Genomic DNA, 19,260 nt, shown 5'->3' with positions numbered 1-19,260 from the left:
TTGCCAGGGTCTACAAGCATGGCAACAACATCTGCTTGGCTTCTGGTGAGGACTCAGGAAGGTTTTATTCATGGTGGAAAATGGAAGAGGAGCAGGTGTGTCACACGGTGAAAGAAGGAGCAAGAGAAACATGCCAGACACTTTTAAAGAGCCAGCTCTTTCATGAACTAATAGAGTGAGAACTCACTCATTACCCAGGAAGGACACTAAGCCATTCATAAAGGATCCATCCCCTTGACCCAAAAACCTCCCATTAGGCTGCAGCTCCAACATTGAGGATGATGTTTCAACATGAAATTTGGAAAGGACAAACATCCAAATCATGTCAGAGACATAAAACATAATTGAAATTCAGGATAACAGTATTCAGTCAAATCTTATATGGTCTATCATGAACAACTTTCAATTTAGTTTGTTGAAGCATACCTCTCACCCATGGTAATGTCTACAAATTTCTTTGCTTTCATCCTTTACTCCCAGTTTTATTGTACATATCTACAATTTTCTTTAATATCCTATTATGTTACAACTTATTAGCTTCTATTCATTTCTCCTTCATACTCAATTGTATTTCCAATTTGAGTATTTATAGTATTTGGAGGGCTGAATACAGGTGGCTGCATTATTATTGTTATTATTACTAGAGCTCTAAAATTTTAGATAAAGTCTTATATACTACCAGCCTTAGATTTTCATATATGCTTGATCTTAATTAAACATTGAGGATGTTACATACTTGACCTGAACCAAAAACATAAAAGCAATGACCTTAGAGATGAAAGCCAGAAGATGTCCCAGAAAAGAAGGGAACATTGCTATTAATGGTAACCTGGGAAGTGGCAGAGAGATTTTAGTAATTTCAAAACAAAGTCTTTTGAAATATTGCTAATATATTCTAACACCAGTACAATTAATTCAGAATATATTATAAAAGGGGCAGTGTATAGCTATGTTGTCTTTGTACATAATATACATACAAACACTCACTTGAGTATCCCAAATTGTCTGTGAAATATCTCTACTCTCTTCATCCAGCAGTGTAAAAGTGTTCCTATTTCTCCACATCCTCTCCAGCACCTGTTGTTTCCTGACTTTTTAATGATCGCCATTCTAACTGGTGTGAGATGGTATCTCATTGTGGCTTTGATTTGCATTTCTCTGATGGACCCAGCCATCCCATTACTGGGTATATACCCAAAGGATTATAAATCATGCTGCTATAAAGACACATGCATACGTATATTTATTGCGGCACTATTCACAATAGCAAAGACTTGGAACCAACCCAAATGTCCAACAGTGATAGACTGGATTAAGAAAATGTGGCACATATACACCATGGAATACTATGCAGCCATAAAAAATGATGAGTTCATGTCCTTTGTAGGGACATGGATGAAGCTGGAAACCATCATTCTCAGCAAACTATCACAAGGACAAAAACATCGCATGTTCTCACTCATAGGTGGGAATTGAACAATGAGAACACATGGACACAGGAAAGGGAACATCACACACCAGGGACAGTTGTGGGGTGGGGGGAAGGGGGAGGGATAGCATTAGGAGATATACCTAATGCTAAATGACGAGTTAATGGGTGCAGCACACCAACATGGCACATGTATACATATGTAACAAACCTGCACGTTGTGCACATGTACCCTAAAACTTAAAGTATAATAATAATAAAATTCAAAAAAAAAGAAATCCTAGAGAATTAAAGTACCCTCATGAGGCCCAGGTCCCTGACTGGGATCCACCAAGTACCCCTGAATGCTTACCATAAATATTTCTTTATAGTTTATGCTGCAATGGAATGCTTTCACTTACTATTGTGTGACTTAGACTAACATTATTATTGCTATTATTATTACTATACCATTATCCTAAGGACTCACACAGAGAATGAGACAAGGCTCCCATTTTCAGCTGTGAGGTCCAGCAAGTTGCAGGAAGGGCAGGACACAGCAGGGCTGGTTGCCCTGGATTCTCCAACTTCAGTTCAGGGTGGTCCTGGAGGAGCAGGAGACCAAGCCTCAGGCAGCCCCTGCATCAAACCTCGGCATTAAGTCCTCACCTCTTTCTATATGATGAAAATGAAGTTCCCTTCCAGCCCATTCTACAAACATGCGCCCTTTTCAAAATTCACCAAGAGAGAAATGATCTGGAGGAGATTATGCAAATACTCCATCCTTTGCAGGTGAACCCCACTTCAATAAATATGCATCTGATTAATAAAGAAAAAAATTAAAAAAATTTAAGAACTCATCCAATAAAACGGTATAACAGTTAAAATATATTTATGCATTTACCAAATAGGTCCTTATCTTCAATGACTGCCATCTCAACTTCTTTTTTGGTAATGATTGTGCACGTGAAAGGAACTTGAAGAAGGACGCTAATCTCACCAAAGGACTCCTTCTCCTTAAGTTTCCCCATATAAACAAGTTTTTGAGATCTTTTCTGTTAAAAAAATATATTATTGATGTTTAATGCAACTGCTTCCATATAATGAATCAGTATTGTTTTTATCAGAAACTCACTCATAAACCATTTTACTAAATGATATTTAAAATAAATTAGCAATTGTATTTAAATTACAGAAAAATTTACTTACATAGGCGTTTCAGTTATATTAGAGCAATAGTAAATTCATAGATAACTTAGGCATATCTAAGGTAATTGAAAGCACTGTCCTTTAGAATCCACAAAGATGTTTAGGAAATATTGAACTAATTCCACATTTCAAGGATCTAGGATATCATTTTGTGAGCATAGTTTCATTTAAGATGTTTTGTCAACTACCGTTTGTTACATCAGCCCTAGTCACAAGGCACTCTTGTTGAACCCACAGGGAAGAAGGAAAATAAGCAGAAAATGCCAGGGCCAGAACCAATGGTATTAAGTCAAAAAGGAGGGATTATTCCCTGTCTTTTCTGTTTAAGTACAAAAGAAACATGGAAAATGAGTTTGACTCAGGGAACTATAATTTTGGTTCAAATAAGAGACCTTGTGGAGAAGGGCCTACAGGATGTTCAATATGAATGGTTCTGGAGAAAATGTTGAGACCTCAAATTACCTTTGCAGGGAGATTTGCTAGGAGTTGATGACCACTACGATATATAAAAGAGAATATAGCCCTCAGGTAGGAAAGTGGCAAGAACTTGGAAGAGGCTAAAGCATTTACTAAATATCCTGGAGTCGAATCCAATATAACTTGAATATTTGCACCTATATAAATGGCAAATCTTTACACTGAATATGATTAGTGCAGCAGAATTCAAGTTAGTTTAGATATTTAATTGAATTCCATTTGAAGTCTCCCTGACCAACTAATGATTAGTTCTAACTTTTCTACCACAATAATTATATATTTTTGCCTGTTCTAGAACTTCATAAAAATGAAATTATATAGAACGTGCTCATTCAGGGTTGGCATTTTGGCCCTACATAATATGTTTGAGATTCTTATAAGTATCCATAATTATTTTTACTGCTATGTGGCATTTCATAGTATAAATATACTGTAACATTTCTATTCATTCAACTGTCAGTGGATACGTGGACTACTTCCAGTTTTTAGTTTGTAAGAATTCATATAAGTTTTTTTTTTTTTTTTTTTTTTTTTTTTTTTTTTTTGAGACAGAGTCTTGCTCTGTAGCCAGGCTGGAGTGCAGTGGCACAATCTTGGCTCACTACAACCTCCGCCTCCCAGGTTCAAGCGATTCTTCTGCCTCAGCCTCCTGAGTACCTGGGACTACAGGTGTGCACCACCACACCCAGCTAATTTTTGTATTTTTTAGTAAAGACAGGGTTTTGCCATGTTGGCCAGGATGGTCTCGATCTCCTGACCTCGTGATCCGCCCGCCTCGGCCTCTCAAAGTGCTGGGATTACAGACATGAGCCACTGTGCCCAGCCCTAGGATTCATATAAGTCTTCGTGTAGACATATGTTTTCACTTCTCTGGAGAAACTATCTGGAGTGGAATTAGGTCAAATGATTAAGTGCATCTTAGCTAATCTGGTATGTTTGTAGTAGTACCTGGCTATGGTTTTAATTTGCATTTCTCTAATGAATAAGAATGTGAAGCATATTTTACTGTGTTCATTGATCATTTGTATATCTTACAAATCAATATATCTTACAACTTATATTCTTATAACTAAACCAAAAACAAACACAAAAATTTCAAAAAATTGAATAGAAATTTCACAAAGTAATACAAATAAATGTCTAGTAAGTACATGAAAAGGTATCTGACACTATTCTTTAGAGTAGATTAATTGATTAAAAAGAATACATGTTGAAAACTTACCACTTTATTTGATCGTAGTTTCACAAATCCTATAATACTTCTATAAATGTTACAGCATCCAGAGTTAATATAACCCACAAAAGAAATTATATTTCCACTTTCCACTATCACTGAAAAGAAGAGAGATAGTTGATTTCACACATTCTTGTCTTTAATAAATTATTTTAGATATTTTATCAACAAAAGTTAATGTATTTAATTCAATAACTATTAATAGTAAGTCTCTTAATAGATTCCAGTTTATAGACAGTACTTAATACAAGATGTAAAAGATTACGCCCAGTATTTATATCTCTAACATAATACATGTAATATTGCAAACACTGACAAGACTTTGGCAGTAAAGGCACTGATATGCTAGTATACTGTACAATGCAGGAAGGAAAGGGGAATATAGAAGAAACCTTGATCTGTAGCATTTGCTGAGTTCCAAGGTCTAAATATTTCCACCATGGCTCATTTGAAATTTCTGATAGTTTAATAACAAACTCAGAATATTGATAAATATTTGAAAATTCGCTTTCCAGAGCCTATATCTTGGGCTGTACTAACACTCTACTGATTATAGTAGCAGTTAAAACAAGGGCTTTGAGGCCACATTGGCCCAGTTTGAACCTACTCCGCTACTTCCTATGTCACCTTAGATAAATGACATAACCCCTCTGAGCTTCAAATTTTTCATCTTTAAAACGGAAAAATTAATTAGGAGTCCTTACTTTAAGCCTTATATAAACCACATGGGGCATATAAAGTATTTAGCATGTTGCCTGGTACACAGTATAACACAATATCATGTTATTACAATAAATCGATGTTATTATCATTATTCTTTCAAACTTGTAAAGTCACTCTAAGGCCAAGATACATTTGAAGGTGAATTCTATTATAACTTTGTAACTACCAATGTATTAAAATAAAAATCCCTTGATCTACATAACATTTTAAATTATCATCATGATTTAAATACTTAATTGGCAATATATAAATTAAAATTAGTATTTCAAAATATTTTCCACTTTATGAATTCTGAAACATATCAATATTTAATTCTGAAAACTTTAAACACAGCAGTAGTAACCTAAATATAAAGACACATATACAACTTTATCATAATTTTATAAAGTATATAAACTATCAAAAACAAGTTTTTTGATCACTTGAAGGCATTCCTATTTGTTTTCTAGCATAAAAGAGCATATATCAACATAATAAAAATTATTGATGTTACCAAAATAGTAAAGAAACTAGAGCACAGCATAATTCTTTAAAAATTATGGCTAAAATAACACGGTAACAATTGTTAAATATAATTTACCACCAGCAAAAAATAAACATCAACATACAATGGAATAAGTACTTCAAGATAAATGAAGTGGGATTCAGTAATTTTGTTGGCATAATTATGAGGATAGTCTATCTTTTTCTCCTCATGTAATAGTTACTTCAACGTTTATAATAAAAAATTAAAAGGTTATTCTACTGTTGTCAATCATTTATTTTGTTTAAAAATTTATGGTAACTCTTCTGTTGTCTTTTTTTTACAGCAGAAAATGATATTAAAATTATATTACAATGTAAAAGTATAACGTATGCGTAGAATTATGTGAAACATTTTCTCACAGATTTTTCTCTTAAAAGTAAGAGGAACTCCTCTATCAAAACATATGATAGTAGAAACTATGTATCTTCTTTTAGTCAATCAGCAAGGATTAAAGAAAGGCATAGAGGCTCCTAGCAATTGTTATAGATAAGGAAATAATGCACTTAAACATGTACTAAATAAATCCATTATTTTTAACTATGAGACCTGTACTACTATAATTCTTGAAAGTCAAACCCTATGTAGGTCACAGAGAAGTATATATAACAACAAAGAGGAAGAAGGCCACAGGAATTTTTCTTTGTGTTGAAGTCAAGACAAAATTGGAAAACCCAAACCATTGTTGCAAAATCTATGACGCAGTCTCATTCCCTAGAGGGGGAACTGGCTACTTGAATCATTGTCTATGGTCTTTATGATAACCATAGCAAATGTTCATCTCAATGAAGACAATACAGCAAAACCCTTCTGACCTAGGCAAAAAACTTGAATTCAAATACATATAAAAATCATATATTCTGGTCAGGCGCGGTGGCTCACACCTATAATCCCAGCACTTTGGGAGGCTGAGGCGGGCAGATCATCTGAGGTCAGGAGTTTGAGACCACCTGGCCAACATGGCGAAACCCCGTCTCTACTAAAAATACGAAAACTAGTTGGGCCTGGTGGCGCGCACCTGTAATTCCAGCTAATCGGAAGGCTGAGGCAGGGGAATAGCTTGAACCCAGGAAGCAGAGGTTGCAGTGAGCTGAGCTCGTGACACTGCACTCCCACCTGAGCGACAGAGTGAGACTCCGCCTCAAAAAAAAATTGTCTCTTCACACTTAAATAAGAACATTTAAATATTAATATTACTATTTTGGACTAGAAACAGAATCATGCAATTACTCCCTACCCTGATTGTTGTTCCTAATTTTACTCATTCAGCCTCTGATCATGTTTTCCATTTTTAAGAACTTATGCTGTCAAGATAAATGTTGTTTGCATACCCTTTCCTCCTCCCTTATATAGAAAATGACAAATAACATACGATGATCTGCAGGATTATGACACATTTTTAAATGAAAAGACTTAATCATGAACTATATAGACCAAATTTTATTTATTATCATCTCAAGGTCATATTCATTTATGTTTACAAAATGTAGTGGAACTTGTAGTTAAAAGTAATATTTAAAGACCCTTATCAAGACTCAGACTCGAAAGACCTGAAAGCATTGGATCATTATGAAAAGAACAAACTTGATTTTATCTTAAGGCAAAGGAAAAGAAGAACATCAGAAGGATTCACAGAAATTAAACATCAGGCCTTGTTCCTTTTCTTTCTGTTGTTTATCATACGCCCAGAAATAGTCCCAAGTCTAATAAAATCATTTTATTCTAATTCTAAATTAAGCCAGAAGAAGTTACAATAAGAAGAATAATTCCCTACTGGCTATTAGCATCAGCACTGGGATAGTGAAGGTCTCAGTTTAAATAGAAACTAATGATTAGAGAGATTATTAAAGGACATCCTCTTATTTTAAGATAAACTTCAGCCTACTAGTCTAACATACCAAAACAGGTTTGGAACAGGAATATATCTCAGAATGGACAATGCTGAGGCAGCTTTGAGCATGACATCCATTAGCTGAATGGATTCCTCTCCTTGTAAAGATAGACTACTAAAGGAAGAAAAGTATAAAGTAATAGTACCAATTAATGTTATCTTTGAACTTTATTTTCCCTTTTGAGAATGTTTTCTGAATATATTCTCCTTCCAAATATATATAGTTTGCTTTAAAAATGTTAAGAAATAACTTGGTTAGAAAGGGCTTTACATCTCTGTAACAGTCCATACCAATGCGAATACCATGTAAACATCAATACTTTACCCAATATTAAACACTACTTCTTTATTATTAAAAATGTATATTTATTTGCAGATAAATATAGATAGCATTTATAGCCCAGTAGAGCAAATTCTTAAAGATAAGTGCATCTGAGAAGAATGAAGTTTTGATTAATTTCCAATTATACAATGCCTTCTGAATTCTGTGGCACATTTAAAGAGGTTGTTCTCCTGAAGAATGAATACTATACATAAAATATCCTTTGTATATTAAGTACCTGTCACTTGGCATAAGAAAAAAAAATGTACATGTATCTAATGTTAGAAATGTGTGATTTGGAAAACAGTTATAGAAAAACCTGAGGAAATCTAGAGAAATACAAATTAAAAAATTAAATTTTGAATATGCCTCAGAGACTTCCAAAGAACTTACTAAAATAATATATTTATAGAATTAGTCACAGAAATTATCAGAATATGGTTACTCACTGCAAAATAGGGAAGGTGAAGAAGGGCAATATTTGGTATTAGACATCCCCTCTTACTATCTATTGCTCCCACATTTACCCCATTCTCCCCTTCTCAGCAGGCAATGTAAGACAAATGCTAGGTCTATGGAGCCATCTACAGATCAAGGAAGAAGAGATTATCCAGATCTGATGTCCAGCCCAATAACCAATTAAACCATACATTTACCTAATCTTTCTTACCAACTTTAAATCTTCGCCCAAATCTCACATTCTCAATGAGATCACCGTGACTACTCTATACTGCTCCTTCTAGCTTTTTCATCCTTCTCTGTTGCTATCTCCAAGGTGTGTGTTGCCATCTAAGTTATTGATTTGTTTATTGCTTATACTTACTGTATAAGTTATTGATTTGTTTATTGCTTATACTTATTGTATATTATATTTTCTAGCCATTAGGATGCAAGCTCCATCAAGGCAAGGATATTTATCTTTTGTTCACTTATGTATCTACATATAGGCACTTAACAAATATTTGTTGGATGAATGCATATTCTCAAGAATCTCAATATTAAACAAAGGTTTTCTTGAGCATAAGGAAAAGCTCAGAATATGGTGGCTTAGATTTTTCTGAAACCCTTCCCCAAGTAGTCCTCCTAAAAATTCTGGATAAAATATTTAAAACTATATGAGGTGGCAGAACAGCAACAGAATTTATCAAAAAAACAATAAAAAGAAAGTGTACAGTTAGATCTGTCTGGGGGTGGGTAAGAAAGCCCTGGAGGCAGTAGCAAGGTACGTGTGAAAGATCAAATGTGGAAATCCTCCTACATAAGCCCCCAAAGAGCAATACTCTCAGTGGGTGAAGTGGAAAAAGCCCACCTCAGAGAAAGAGCTCCTGGAGATATTTTCCTCTCTTGGTCCTGGCTCTGAATTAAATGAAAAAACAAAAAGGTAACAAGTCTTTGAAAATTTCTCACTCATGATATTGGGGCTAGAGTCCATACCACCTGTGAGGCAATAAAATCCTTTAACATTCATTTTCAAACCATACTGGGTTTTAGTGACTCTGAATGCTTGGAATAAAGGAAAATAAATTATTTCTGAATGAATTAACCTTATCCCAAGCTTCAAAGAATCTCTCTATATAATAAGATGCTATTTTAGGGAATATAAACTCTCAATGAAATACATGCTCTATTAGCAAATATATTAGTATATCAGCACATAGTCACTATACTCTTAAAAACATGTCTACATATATATATATGCAGACACACTATTATACATGTTTGTGTATATATATATATGTATACTTTCTATGTGTAGCGAATATACACCTATATAGAGACATCACAATGATGAAATAGCAAATATAAGACTACACTTATGGAAGAAAAAGAGACTCATAATTGGCCAATTGGATTACAAAAAATAACCAAATAGAAATTTTAGAAAAAATATAATTAATAAAAGTATTATTAAATTAATTAAATATTAAACAAATATCAAACCTGGATTCTCAAATTTTATGAAGAAAATTAAGTATAATGGCCAGGCATGGTGGCTCACACCTGTGATACCAGCACTTTGGGAGGCTGAGGTGGGCGGATCACCTGGAGGTCGGGAGTTCAAGACAAGCCTACCCAACATGGAGAAACCACATCTCTACTAAAAATACAAAATTAGCTGAGCGTGGTGGCGCATGCCTGTAATCTCAGCTACTTGGGAGGCTGAAGCAGGAGAATCACTTAAATCAGGGAGGCAGAGGCTGTGGTAAGCCAAGATCTCACCATTGCATTCCAGCCTGGGCAACAAGAGTGAAACTCTGTCCCCCCACAAAAAAAAAGAAAAAAAAAGAAAATTAAACATAACATGACTTTTTATATTATAATCAGGGCCATGAAACTGTAACACAACCAATATATTTCCATTTCAAAGAACTATGCATTTGAATATCAGTTTATTTTAATCAAAATTTAGAAATTAAATAGTCACCTCTTTATGCAAGGTAGAAATACTCCTTAACTGCTTTTTATTTTCAGTAGTCAACAGACTTAATTACTCTGGGTATACTCATCAAGATTTTTATTGATACCCTGTTGAAATCACAACTAGTTTTGGTGGAATTTTATGTTTTTGATACTCCAATTTAATTTTTAAGTCTTTTTTATGTTTATTTCATAAAGAGCTTGCACTTTCATTAATTTTCTTGCTTAGTTCAGTTTCGAATCTACAATTCTGACACCATTTAAGTGATACTTCTCATTATTTTGAACAATTATTGTTGATTATATAAATTATGACTTATTGATTGCCTGAAATGAAAATTGATTCTTGTTGATGTAGTCAGAGGGAAGGTTTTAAGGAAAAGACTGACAATTGACCCAAAGTCAATTGCATTTAGACACCACAGTCAAAATAAACGAAGTCAAGTGACTGATACGTGGGGGACTTCTGGCTATGCAGAAGGGGTAGAGCACCAAAAAAGAATTTAAATAGCAGTACCAAATGACTGATTAGATGCTAAGCAAGTAGAAACATTAAAAGGGAAATGTTTCAAATAACGTAAGAATTGTATGATTACCAAGTTCCAAAAATATGTGTGATTCACTAATGTAACTCTTCAGTTTTTCTAGCACTATGTTGAATCTAAATACACATGGAAGGATGTACTTAAATAGATAAGTGTATATGCTTCATTTCAATAAGATATTGTGTGCTAGAGAAAGTATGTTCAGCCTGACATTCTGAATCAAAATTCTATTTTAGCTGAAGTAGTTAAATGACTTTGTATCACAGAGTTTGTTAGAGCATCAAAAGAGATACTCTAACTTAATGTGTAAGGCACAGTGCACTATAACTAGCGCAAAATCAATAGAAGGAAAATATTTTCATATTTGTGTCGAAAGGAGAAGTTTCTACGTTTTCAGTTTTGGTAATCATATTTAGTCATACATTCTAGTTAATCAGGGTAACTGTCCATTTAAATATTATACACTGATTAGTTACCTCATCCTAACACTGCCTAACTACCTATAGTGATTTCAGTTCAATTATTTAAGCAGCATTGTTTCAGAGATGAATAACTACTATTAATTGAACTGGTCAAAGGAAGTACGTGGATGGTACTATACAATGCATTCACTCACTTGTACCAAGTGTACAATATGATTAATTTTTTCGTTATGTGAAATAATGACGTACCTGATTAATTTCACAATAATTAATTTAGATTCAAGACATATTCTGCTTGGTTTATATTAAAGTAGTCTACACAGGGGCAGGTAAACCATTTGTAGTAAAGAGATTTATTTTATTACATCTTGGTTATTTAAACTCAAATGAATTCAACCACTATATGTAAAATCATATTTCATACAGATATTGGTGACCCAACCTTCATTTTTGTACACAATAGTGACAGTAAAAAAAAGTGAAAATTTTTAAAAATTATTTTTCGAAACAATCTTAAAATGATATGATAAAATCCATTTCTATTTTTAAACTGAAATGCTCATGTTTTTCTTATTAGACTTTGTAAACTCCTTCTTAATACATCTCTTTTGTAATAGTATTTTTGATTATTGTGAAACTATTATTTTACCCTTAATCTCATTATTTTGTATATAGAACAACTGAATAAAAATTGCTTACCCATATTTTCTTCCTATTGATATTTCATTAATAACTAGTTCATTTGAAATAATTTTTGACACATTATGTTGGGTTAAATAACTTGATTATTTTTCCTGTTTGTACAGATAATTTTCTAACACATTTTATTTTAAAAATTACTGGCCTTTTCCCACTGATTTGTGACACTTCCTCTGTTACAAACTACATACCATTCTATACATTAGAATATTGAATATCTAGTGCTCAAATCAAAACCTAAGCAAAGAGCATGAAAAAGTTGTTAGAGCTTTTATAGGAAGTAATTTATAATATGTATCAAGTATGATATATTTATACACATTGAGGAAATACCATTAATTGTACAAAATTTTCTTAAGAAAAAATCAGGTAAATATCTACATATTTATATATTAAGTATACAAAACTGTATTTCAGACATTTTAGGCAATGTAAATGGTAACCAAAAGGTAAATGATTAAATTATGAAAACCCATAGAATATATTATACTGCCAATAAATTAATAATTTTTGAAACGATTACTGATAGAAATATGCTCACTTTTCAATGTGCAATGAAAAAGTGTTCCACTAACTTTACAGTATTCAACTTTGTTAAAATGTACAAAAGCTCTCTGCTCCTTAATTGAAAACCTAAACAACACATAGGAAAGGTTAACAGGAGATGTTGACAAGAGTATAATTATAAGTACATGTTTTATCATCTGTTTTTTGTTGTGGGAAGTCAGGGACCCCAAACGGAGGGACCGGCTGAAGCCATGGCAGAAGAATTAAGTTGTGAAGATTTCATGGACATTTATTAGTTCCCAAAATTAATACTTTTATAATTTCTTATGCCTGTCTTTAATCACTTAATCTCATCATTTTTGTAAGCTGAGGATGTATGTCACCTCAGGACCCTGTGATGATTGTGTTAACTGTACCAATTGTTTGTAAAATGTGTGTTTGAACAACATGAAATCTGACTGTAAAACATGTGTGTTTCAACAATATGAAATCAGTGCACCCTAAAAAAGAACGGAATAACTGTGATTTTCCAGGAATAAGGAAAGATAACCATAAGGTCTGACTGCCTGCGTGGTCAGGCAGAATACAGCCATATTTTTCTTCTTGCAAAAAGCAAGTAGGAGAAATATCACTGAATTCTTTTCGCAGCAAGGAATAACCCTGGGGAAGGAATGCATTCCTGGGGGTAGGTCTATAGATGGCAGCTCTGGAAGTGTCTGTCTTATGCAGTTGAGAGAAGGACTGAAATATGCCCTGGTCTCCTGCAGTACCCTCAGGCTTGCTAGGATTGGGAAATTCCAGCCTGGTGAATTCTAGTCAGACCAGTTCTCTGCTCTCAAACCCTGTTTCCTGTTAAGATGTTTATCAAGACAATGTGTGCACAGTGGGACATGGACCCTCATCAGTAATTCTAATTTTGGCCTTGCCTTGTGATCTTTATGGCCCTTTGAAGCATGTGATCCTTGTGACCTACTCCCTGTTCGTGTGCCCCTCCCCTTCTGAAATCCCTAATAAAAACTTGCTGATTTTGTAGCTCGAGGTTGCCATCACGGCCCTACCAATATGTGATGTCATCCCCAGAGGCCCAGCTGTAAAATTATCTCTCTTTCTACCCTTTCTCTTTATTTCTCAGACTGGCTGACACTTAGGGAAAATAGAAAGAACCTACGTTGAAATATTGGGGGCTGGTTCCCCTGATAGTTTTTCTCAAATGTATACATAATGTTTACATTACTTTCATAATTAGATAACATAATTACATTTTCTAAAATAATTTTAAAATAACTGATTCATAATGTAGTATCTGAGAGAAATATATTCTAATTAAAGAATACAAATAAATTGGTTTCAAACAAGACAGTGGAATAGGAAGCCCCAGACTCTTACTCCTCGCATGGAGACACTAATTCAACAAGAGTACACAGATGAGTTTTCTTTTTTTTTTTTTTTTTTGAGATGGAGTCTTGCTCTGTTGCCCAGACTGGAGTGCAGTGGCACAATCTCAGCTCACTGCAAGCTCTGCCTCCTGGGTTCTGGCCATTCTCCTGCCTCAGCCTCCTGAGTAGCTGGGACTACAGATGCCTGCCACCATGCCCGGCTAATTTTTTGTATTTTTAGTAGAGACGGGGTTTCGCCGTGTTAGCCAGGATGGTCTGGATCTCCTGACCTTGTGATCCGCCCACCTCAGCCTCCCAAAGTGCTAGGATTACAGGCGTGAGCCACTGCGCCCAGCCCAGATGAGTTTTGTTTGTAGGAAACCCAGAAATCCATTAAGAGGCTTCTGTACCTCGGTGAACACGAACCACCACATAGATTCTTAGTCTGTTTCGTACTGCTATAATAGAATATCTAAGACTGGGTAATTTGTAAAGAGCAGAAACACATTTTTTCACAATTCTGGAAGCTGATAAGACCAATATCAAAGCACCAGAAAGTTTGGTGTCTGGTAAGGGTTTGCTCTCTACTTCCAAGATTATGTCTTGTTGCTACATCCTCCAGAGGACAGGAAACACTTTTCTTCACAAGAGATCAGAGCAAAAGGAAAAGAGAGAGCAAGAAGGATTGGGCTTGCCCTTTTATGATTACACCAATCCCATCAAAGAGGGTGGAGCCCTCACGATTCAATTACTTCTTAAACGTTCCACCTCTTAATACTATTACAACAGCAATAACATTTTAACATGAATTTTGTAGATGGCAAAGATTCAAACCATAGCAGAAGACTATTAGAAGAGTTTACACTACCCTCTTGTCATAGTGTTTCTACCCCCAGCACGGCACTATGTGATTAAGAGAAAACTCCCAGCAACCAGTTTCCCCCTAGGGATGGAAAAAAAGACTGAAACATACATTCAATGTTCACACTTTTAAAGAAGATAGGAGCTGCCAGAGAACAGACATTGTCTCATCTCTCTCAGAGCACTGATGAGACCCAGCATACTCTAGGTATCTGGGTGTCATTGAGAAAAAAAGAGCTGGGAAGCATTCTGCTTCTCCAAAGGACCAGTGCTACAACAAGCAGACACTAGGGAGAGCAAGAGGTTATGAGTGCCTAAGGGGAAAAACCAAAAATAGAAAATATCTTGAATTAGAAATTTACAAGCATAAGTCCAAGAAGATACATCTAAAGAAAAGGCTTGAGAAGCCCAAAGAATCTCTTGCCAGGCTAAGTGATAAAAGTCCTTCCCTGTATGAACGTATGTGTGAAAAATTAAAGAGATAGATAGTTGTATTTTCAAATACGCAGAAACTAACACATATTTATAAGAAACAAGAAAAAAATGGGAAAACTGATGAATCAAGATAAATAAATAAATAAAACTTCAGAAACTGACACTAAAGAAATGGCGGTATAGGAGTTACCCAACAAAAAATTCAAAATAATCATAAGCAAGCTAAGAAAAACAATATGTGAACAAAATAAAAATTTTGATAAAGAGAAAATATAAAAAAGAATCAAATGTTACAACTCAGGAATAGAATATCTGAATTAAAAATTCACTAGAGGGGATTAACAGCAGACTTTATAAAGCAAATTAATCAGTGAACTTGAAGATAGGTAATTTGAAATTTTCCTGACAGAAAAGCTTAATAACAAGCAAAAGGAAAAAAAAACAACAGAAAAAGAGTAAAAGAGTGAAGAAAAATTAAATGATTTATGGATATCATCAAGGTGACCAACATGTGCATTATGAGAGTTCCCGAAGGAGAAGAGAGAGAAAGAAACAGAAAGTTTATGTAAAGACATAAAGGCTAAAAACTTTCCAAACCTGGGGAAAGAAGTGGACATCCAGATTCAGGAAGCCCAGTGCCTCCCAAATAAAATAAATCAAAAGAACTCCACACCCATACAGATATAGAATCAAAGACAATTTGATTTTGATAGGCAAATTGTCAAAAGTCAAAGACAGAGTTAATTTTGAAAGCAGCAAGAAAAATATGAATTATTACCTACTAGGAAACCTGCATACGACCATCAGCAGATTTCTCAGCAGAAACATTGAAGGTCAGAAGAAGATATAACATATTCAGTGTTAAAAGAAAAGTGCTGTCAACAAATATAATTAGATGCAGCAAAACTATCCTTCGAAAATGAAAAAGAGAGGGATGTTTCCAGACAAAGCTAAGCGAGGTTATTATAATTAGACCCGCCTTAGGCAAAACATGCTAAAGGGAGTCCTTCAAGTTAAATTGAAAAGATGCTAAACCACAACATGAAAGCATATGAAATTATAAAAATCACAGGTAAAGATTACTATAAAGACAAAAATAGAATACTGTAATACTATAACACTGATGCATAAATCACTATTAATTTTGGTATAGAAGTTAAAAGCAAAATGAATAAAAATTATAATTACAGAAATACGTTAATAAATAAACAGCATCAGTAACATAAAATGTGAGAAGGGAGAAGAGTAAAAGTGTAGACTCATTGTATGTAATTGCACTTAAATTGTTATCAGTTTTAAATAGACAGTTATAACTATAAGGTGTTTTATGTAAGCCCCACAGTAACCAAAGGAAAAAAGGAAATATATATTAAAAATACAGAAAAGAAAACTAGAAGGAAATCAAAGCACATCACTTTAAAAAATTAACAAAATAAGATTTATGGTTTCTGATCCAGTATATAAGAAGCTTGGAAGTCACCATTTCATCTTAATAACAAGCAAATGCTGAACAAACTGAAATATCAGCAACTCTTCATACATCCTTAAAAAAAGTGAGGTCACAGAGAAAACCACTGCCCCAGAAATTGGAGAGATTGATACACAAAACAGACAATCAAAACTTAACAGAGCAGAAACCCATAAGCTGAAATTTCCATGGGAAACGACGCGAGCATAGGGAAACCTGAATTGTAAGTGACAAATTGTTGGAGCTTGGTGTGGGCAAGCCTGAGACATAAAAACTCCAGGGAGACCCCATCACTATGATGCTCGCATTTTTATGAGTTTTTACATCCTGGAGTTTTAGCATGTACTTATAGTAAGTATCAGATAGTAATCACTTGGTTCTTCCAGTGAGGGGAGGGGAAGAACAATTTGAAATACTTCAGAGCATTTCATTCTCCTTAACAAGATCTTCTCTCAAGAGAAATGGTTTAATCGAACTCTAATCCGCTTGACCTGAAGGAAGAAAAATATTCAACTCTAACTCTAGTTTTCCACTTGGAGGAAAGGAAATACCAAACTGTAGCCCATTTTGGGCCTCTGGTCCCACCTAAAGGAAGAGAAAACTGTGAAGCATATGTGAAGTTTACAGTTCAGAGACATGGGCTTACTAAAACACTGAGGTCTAAGTATAGGATTAAGAGCACTTCCCCTCACCCACACACCTTACAACCACATTACTAAAGGTCTATTTATAGTAGTGTCTTCTATCCAGTACATCATGTCAGGCTACAAAGAAAAATTACAAGACATATTAACATGACTGAAAATTTCTCCAAATGAATGTCAAAGATCAAACCACAGATCCAGGAAGCTCAAAAAACACCAAACAAGATAGCTGCAAAAACAAAAATGAAAACCCAACCCACCAAATAACAACAAAACATATCTAGCTATATACTTTTCAAACTAGAAAAAAAAACAAAGAAAAAAATGAAAGAAAGCAGAGAATAAAAAATACCTTACCTATAGAGGAGAATTACATCTGACTTCTCCTCAGAAATCATGCATACAATAAGAGGTTGGAGTAAAATATTTAACATGTTGAAAATCAAAACAAAACAAAACAAGACAACAACAACAACAACAAAATCACCAACCTTGAATTCTGTAACCTGAAAAATTATCCTTCAAAAGTAACGAAGAAACAATTAATTTATCAACAAATGAGAGAATTTGTTGCTGGCAGACCTGCCTTGCAAGAAATATTAAAAGAAATATTTAGAGAAAAGGAAAATGATATAAAACAGAAACTCATATCTATATAATGAAAGGAAGACCGTCAGATAATAGAAATTTTTGCTTACGTATAAGCAAAATTCATTATGGCAATGATATAAAGGAAGAGAGGGAATAAATAGATTATTTTGTTCTTATAACATTACTTAAAGGTACTCACACTTTCTGTGAAGTGGTATAGTATTATTTGAAATTAGAATCAGATTAGGTTTAAGTGTATATTGCAAACTTTAAGGCAACCTCTAATTTCTTTTAAGTACACCTGATATGCTCAGTGAGGACATAAAAAATAAAATCATATAAAGTAATAAAATTAGGAAAGTCAAAGACAATATAGAAGACAAAAATAGAAAAACAAGGGTGACAAATAGAAAACTAACAAATATTGGTGGGTGGGGTCAAGATGGCTGACTAGAAGCAGCAGCAATCAAAGACTCCCATTGGAAAGATACAAAGCAGCACGCAAATCCTGTACCCAGCAACCGAGGTATTCAGGTTCTGTCATTAGAACTGACTAGGTGGCTGGCATGATCCACGAAGAGGAAGAAATAACACTGTGGTGCAACAGCTCACCTGAGAGCCACACGGGACACCTGAGAGCCCCCACCCCCAGCCAAGGGAGGCAGTGAGTGAGTGTGCTGCCCAGCCTGGAAAACTGTGGTTTTTCCACAAAGGTGTGCAACCCACAGATTGGAAGATCACACTCAAAAGCCCATGTCACCAGGGCCTTGGGTCACCACGATGGAGCCACACAGATTCTCAACAGCCACTCAGCTAGAATTGGCCTAAGCCAGGGGGAGGGAATGGCCATCACCACTGCTGAAGCTGCCTGCAGTCTAAGCCATCTGAGCTCCATGGGGGAGGGGTGGCAGCCAACACTGTGGCTGCAGGGCCTCCCCGCAGGAAATCCAACTCCAGCTAGAAGCTCAGGGACAGAACTCTGATCTCCCTGGGTCTGAGGACCTAGTTGGAGGGGTAGCAGAAGTCCCCACAAGCAGACTTAATCTTTCCTCCTCCTAGCTCTGATAACTCCGGGCAGCCCAGATGAGTGTGTTTTCCCCCAGCACAGCAAACACCCTCCACCAAGGGACAACCAAAGTGCCTTGTTAAATGGGTCCTTCTTCCCATCCCACCAAGCTGGGTAAGATCCCACAACAGGGATGATCAGACATCCTATACAGAAGCATTCCTACTGGTATCAGGTCTGTGCCCCTCAAGGTCAGAGATCGCAGAGGAAGGAGCAGGCACCCATCTTTGCTGTTCTCCAGCCTCCTTGAGTGACATCTCAACATGTGGGAGTAAACCAGATGAATAGGGCCTGAAGTGAACCCCCAGCAAACCGCAGCAGCGCTACAGAAGAGGGGCCTGACTATTGAAAGAAAAACAATCAGAAAGCAATGACAGCAGCATCAACAAAAAAAGTCACCAAAAAAACCTCATCCAAGGGTCAATAGCTTCAAAGATTGAA

The 19,260-nt window shown here is 35.1% G+C and overlaps 1 protein-coding gene across 5 annotated transcripts in view; it reads right to left on the bottom strand.

Moving 5' to 3' along the window:
* CNBD1 (cyclic nucleotide binding domain containing 1) overlaps window positions 1–19,260 on the bottom strand; it is a 623,001-nt gene that overhangs the window by 138,966 nt on the left and 464,775 nt on the right. For all 5 annotated transcript variants that reach the window (XR_008668004.2, XM_055349242.2, XM_055349243.2 and 2 more), the window contains 2 exons: window positions 4,317–4,426; window positions 2,313–2,463 (listed from right to left, as the gene is read on the bottom strand). Coding sequence is in view for 4 of the 5 variants with exons in the window: in XM_055349242.2 (XP_055205217.2) it covers window positions 2,313–2,463; window positions 4,317–4,426 (261 nt within the window). In the remaining variant the exon portion in view is untranslated. The remainder of the gene's footprint in view (window positions 1–2,312; window positions 2,464–4,316; window positions 4,427–19,260) is intronic.

The sequence above is a fragment of the Gorilla gorilla genome, chromosome 7 (genome assembly GCF_029281585.2).
Source record: "Gorilla gorilla gorilla isolate KB3781 chromosome 7, NHGRI_mGorGor1-v2.1_pri, whole genome shotgun sequence".
Classification (NCBI taxonomy): Eukaryota; Metazoa; Chordata; class Mammalia; order Primates; family Hominidae; genus Gorilla; species Gorilla gorilla.
Note: the sequence above shows the minus strand (reverse complement) of the source record. Positions and strands in the feature narration are given on the sequence as shown.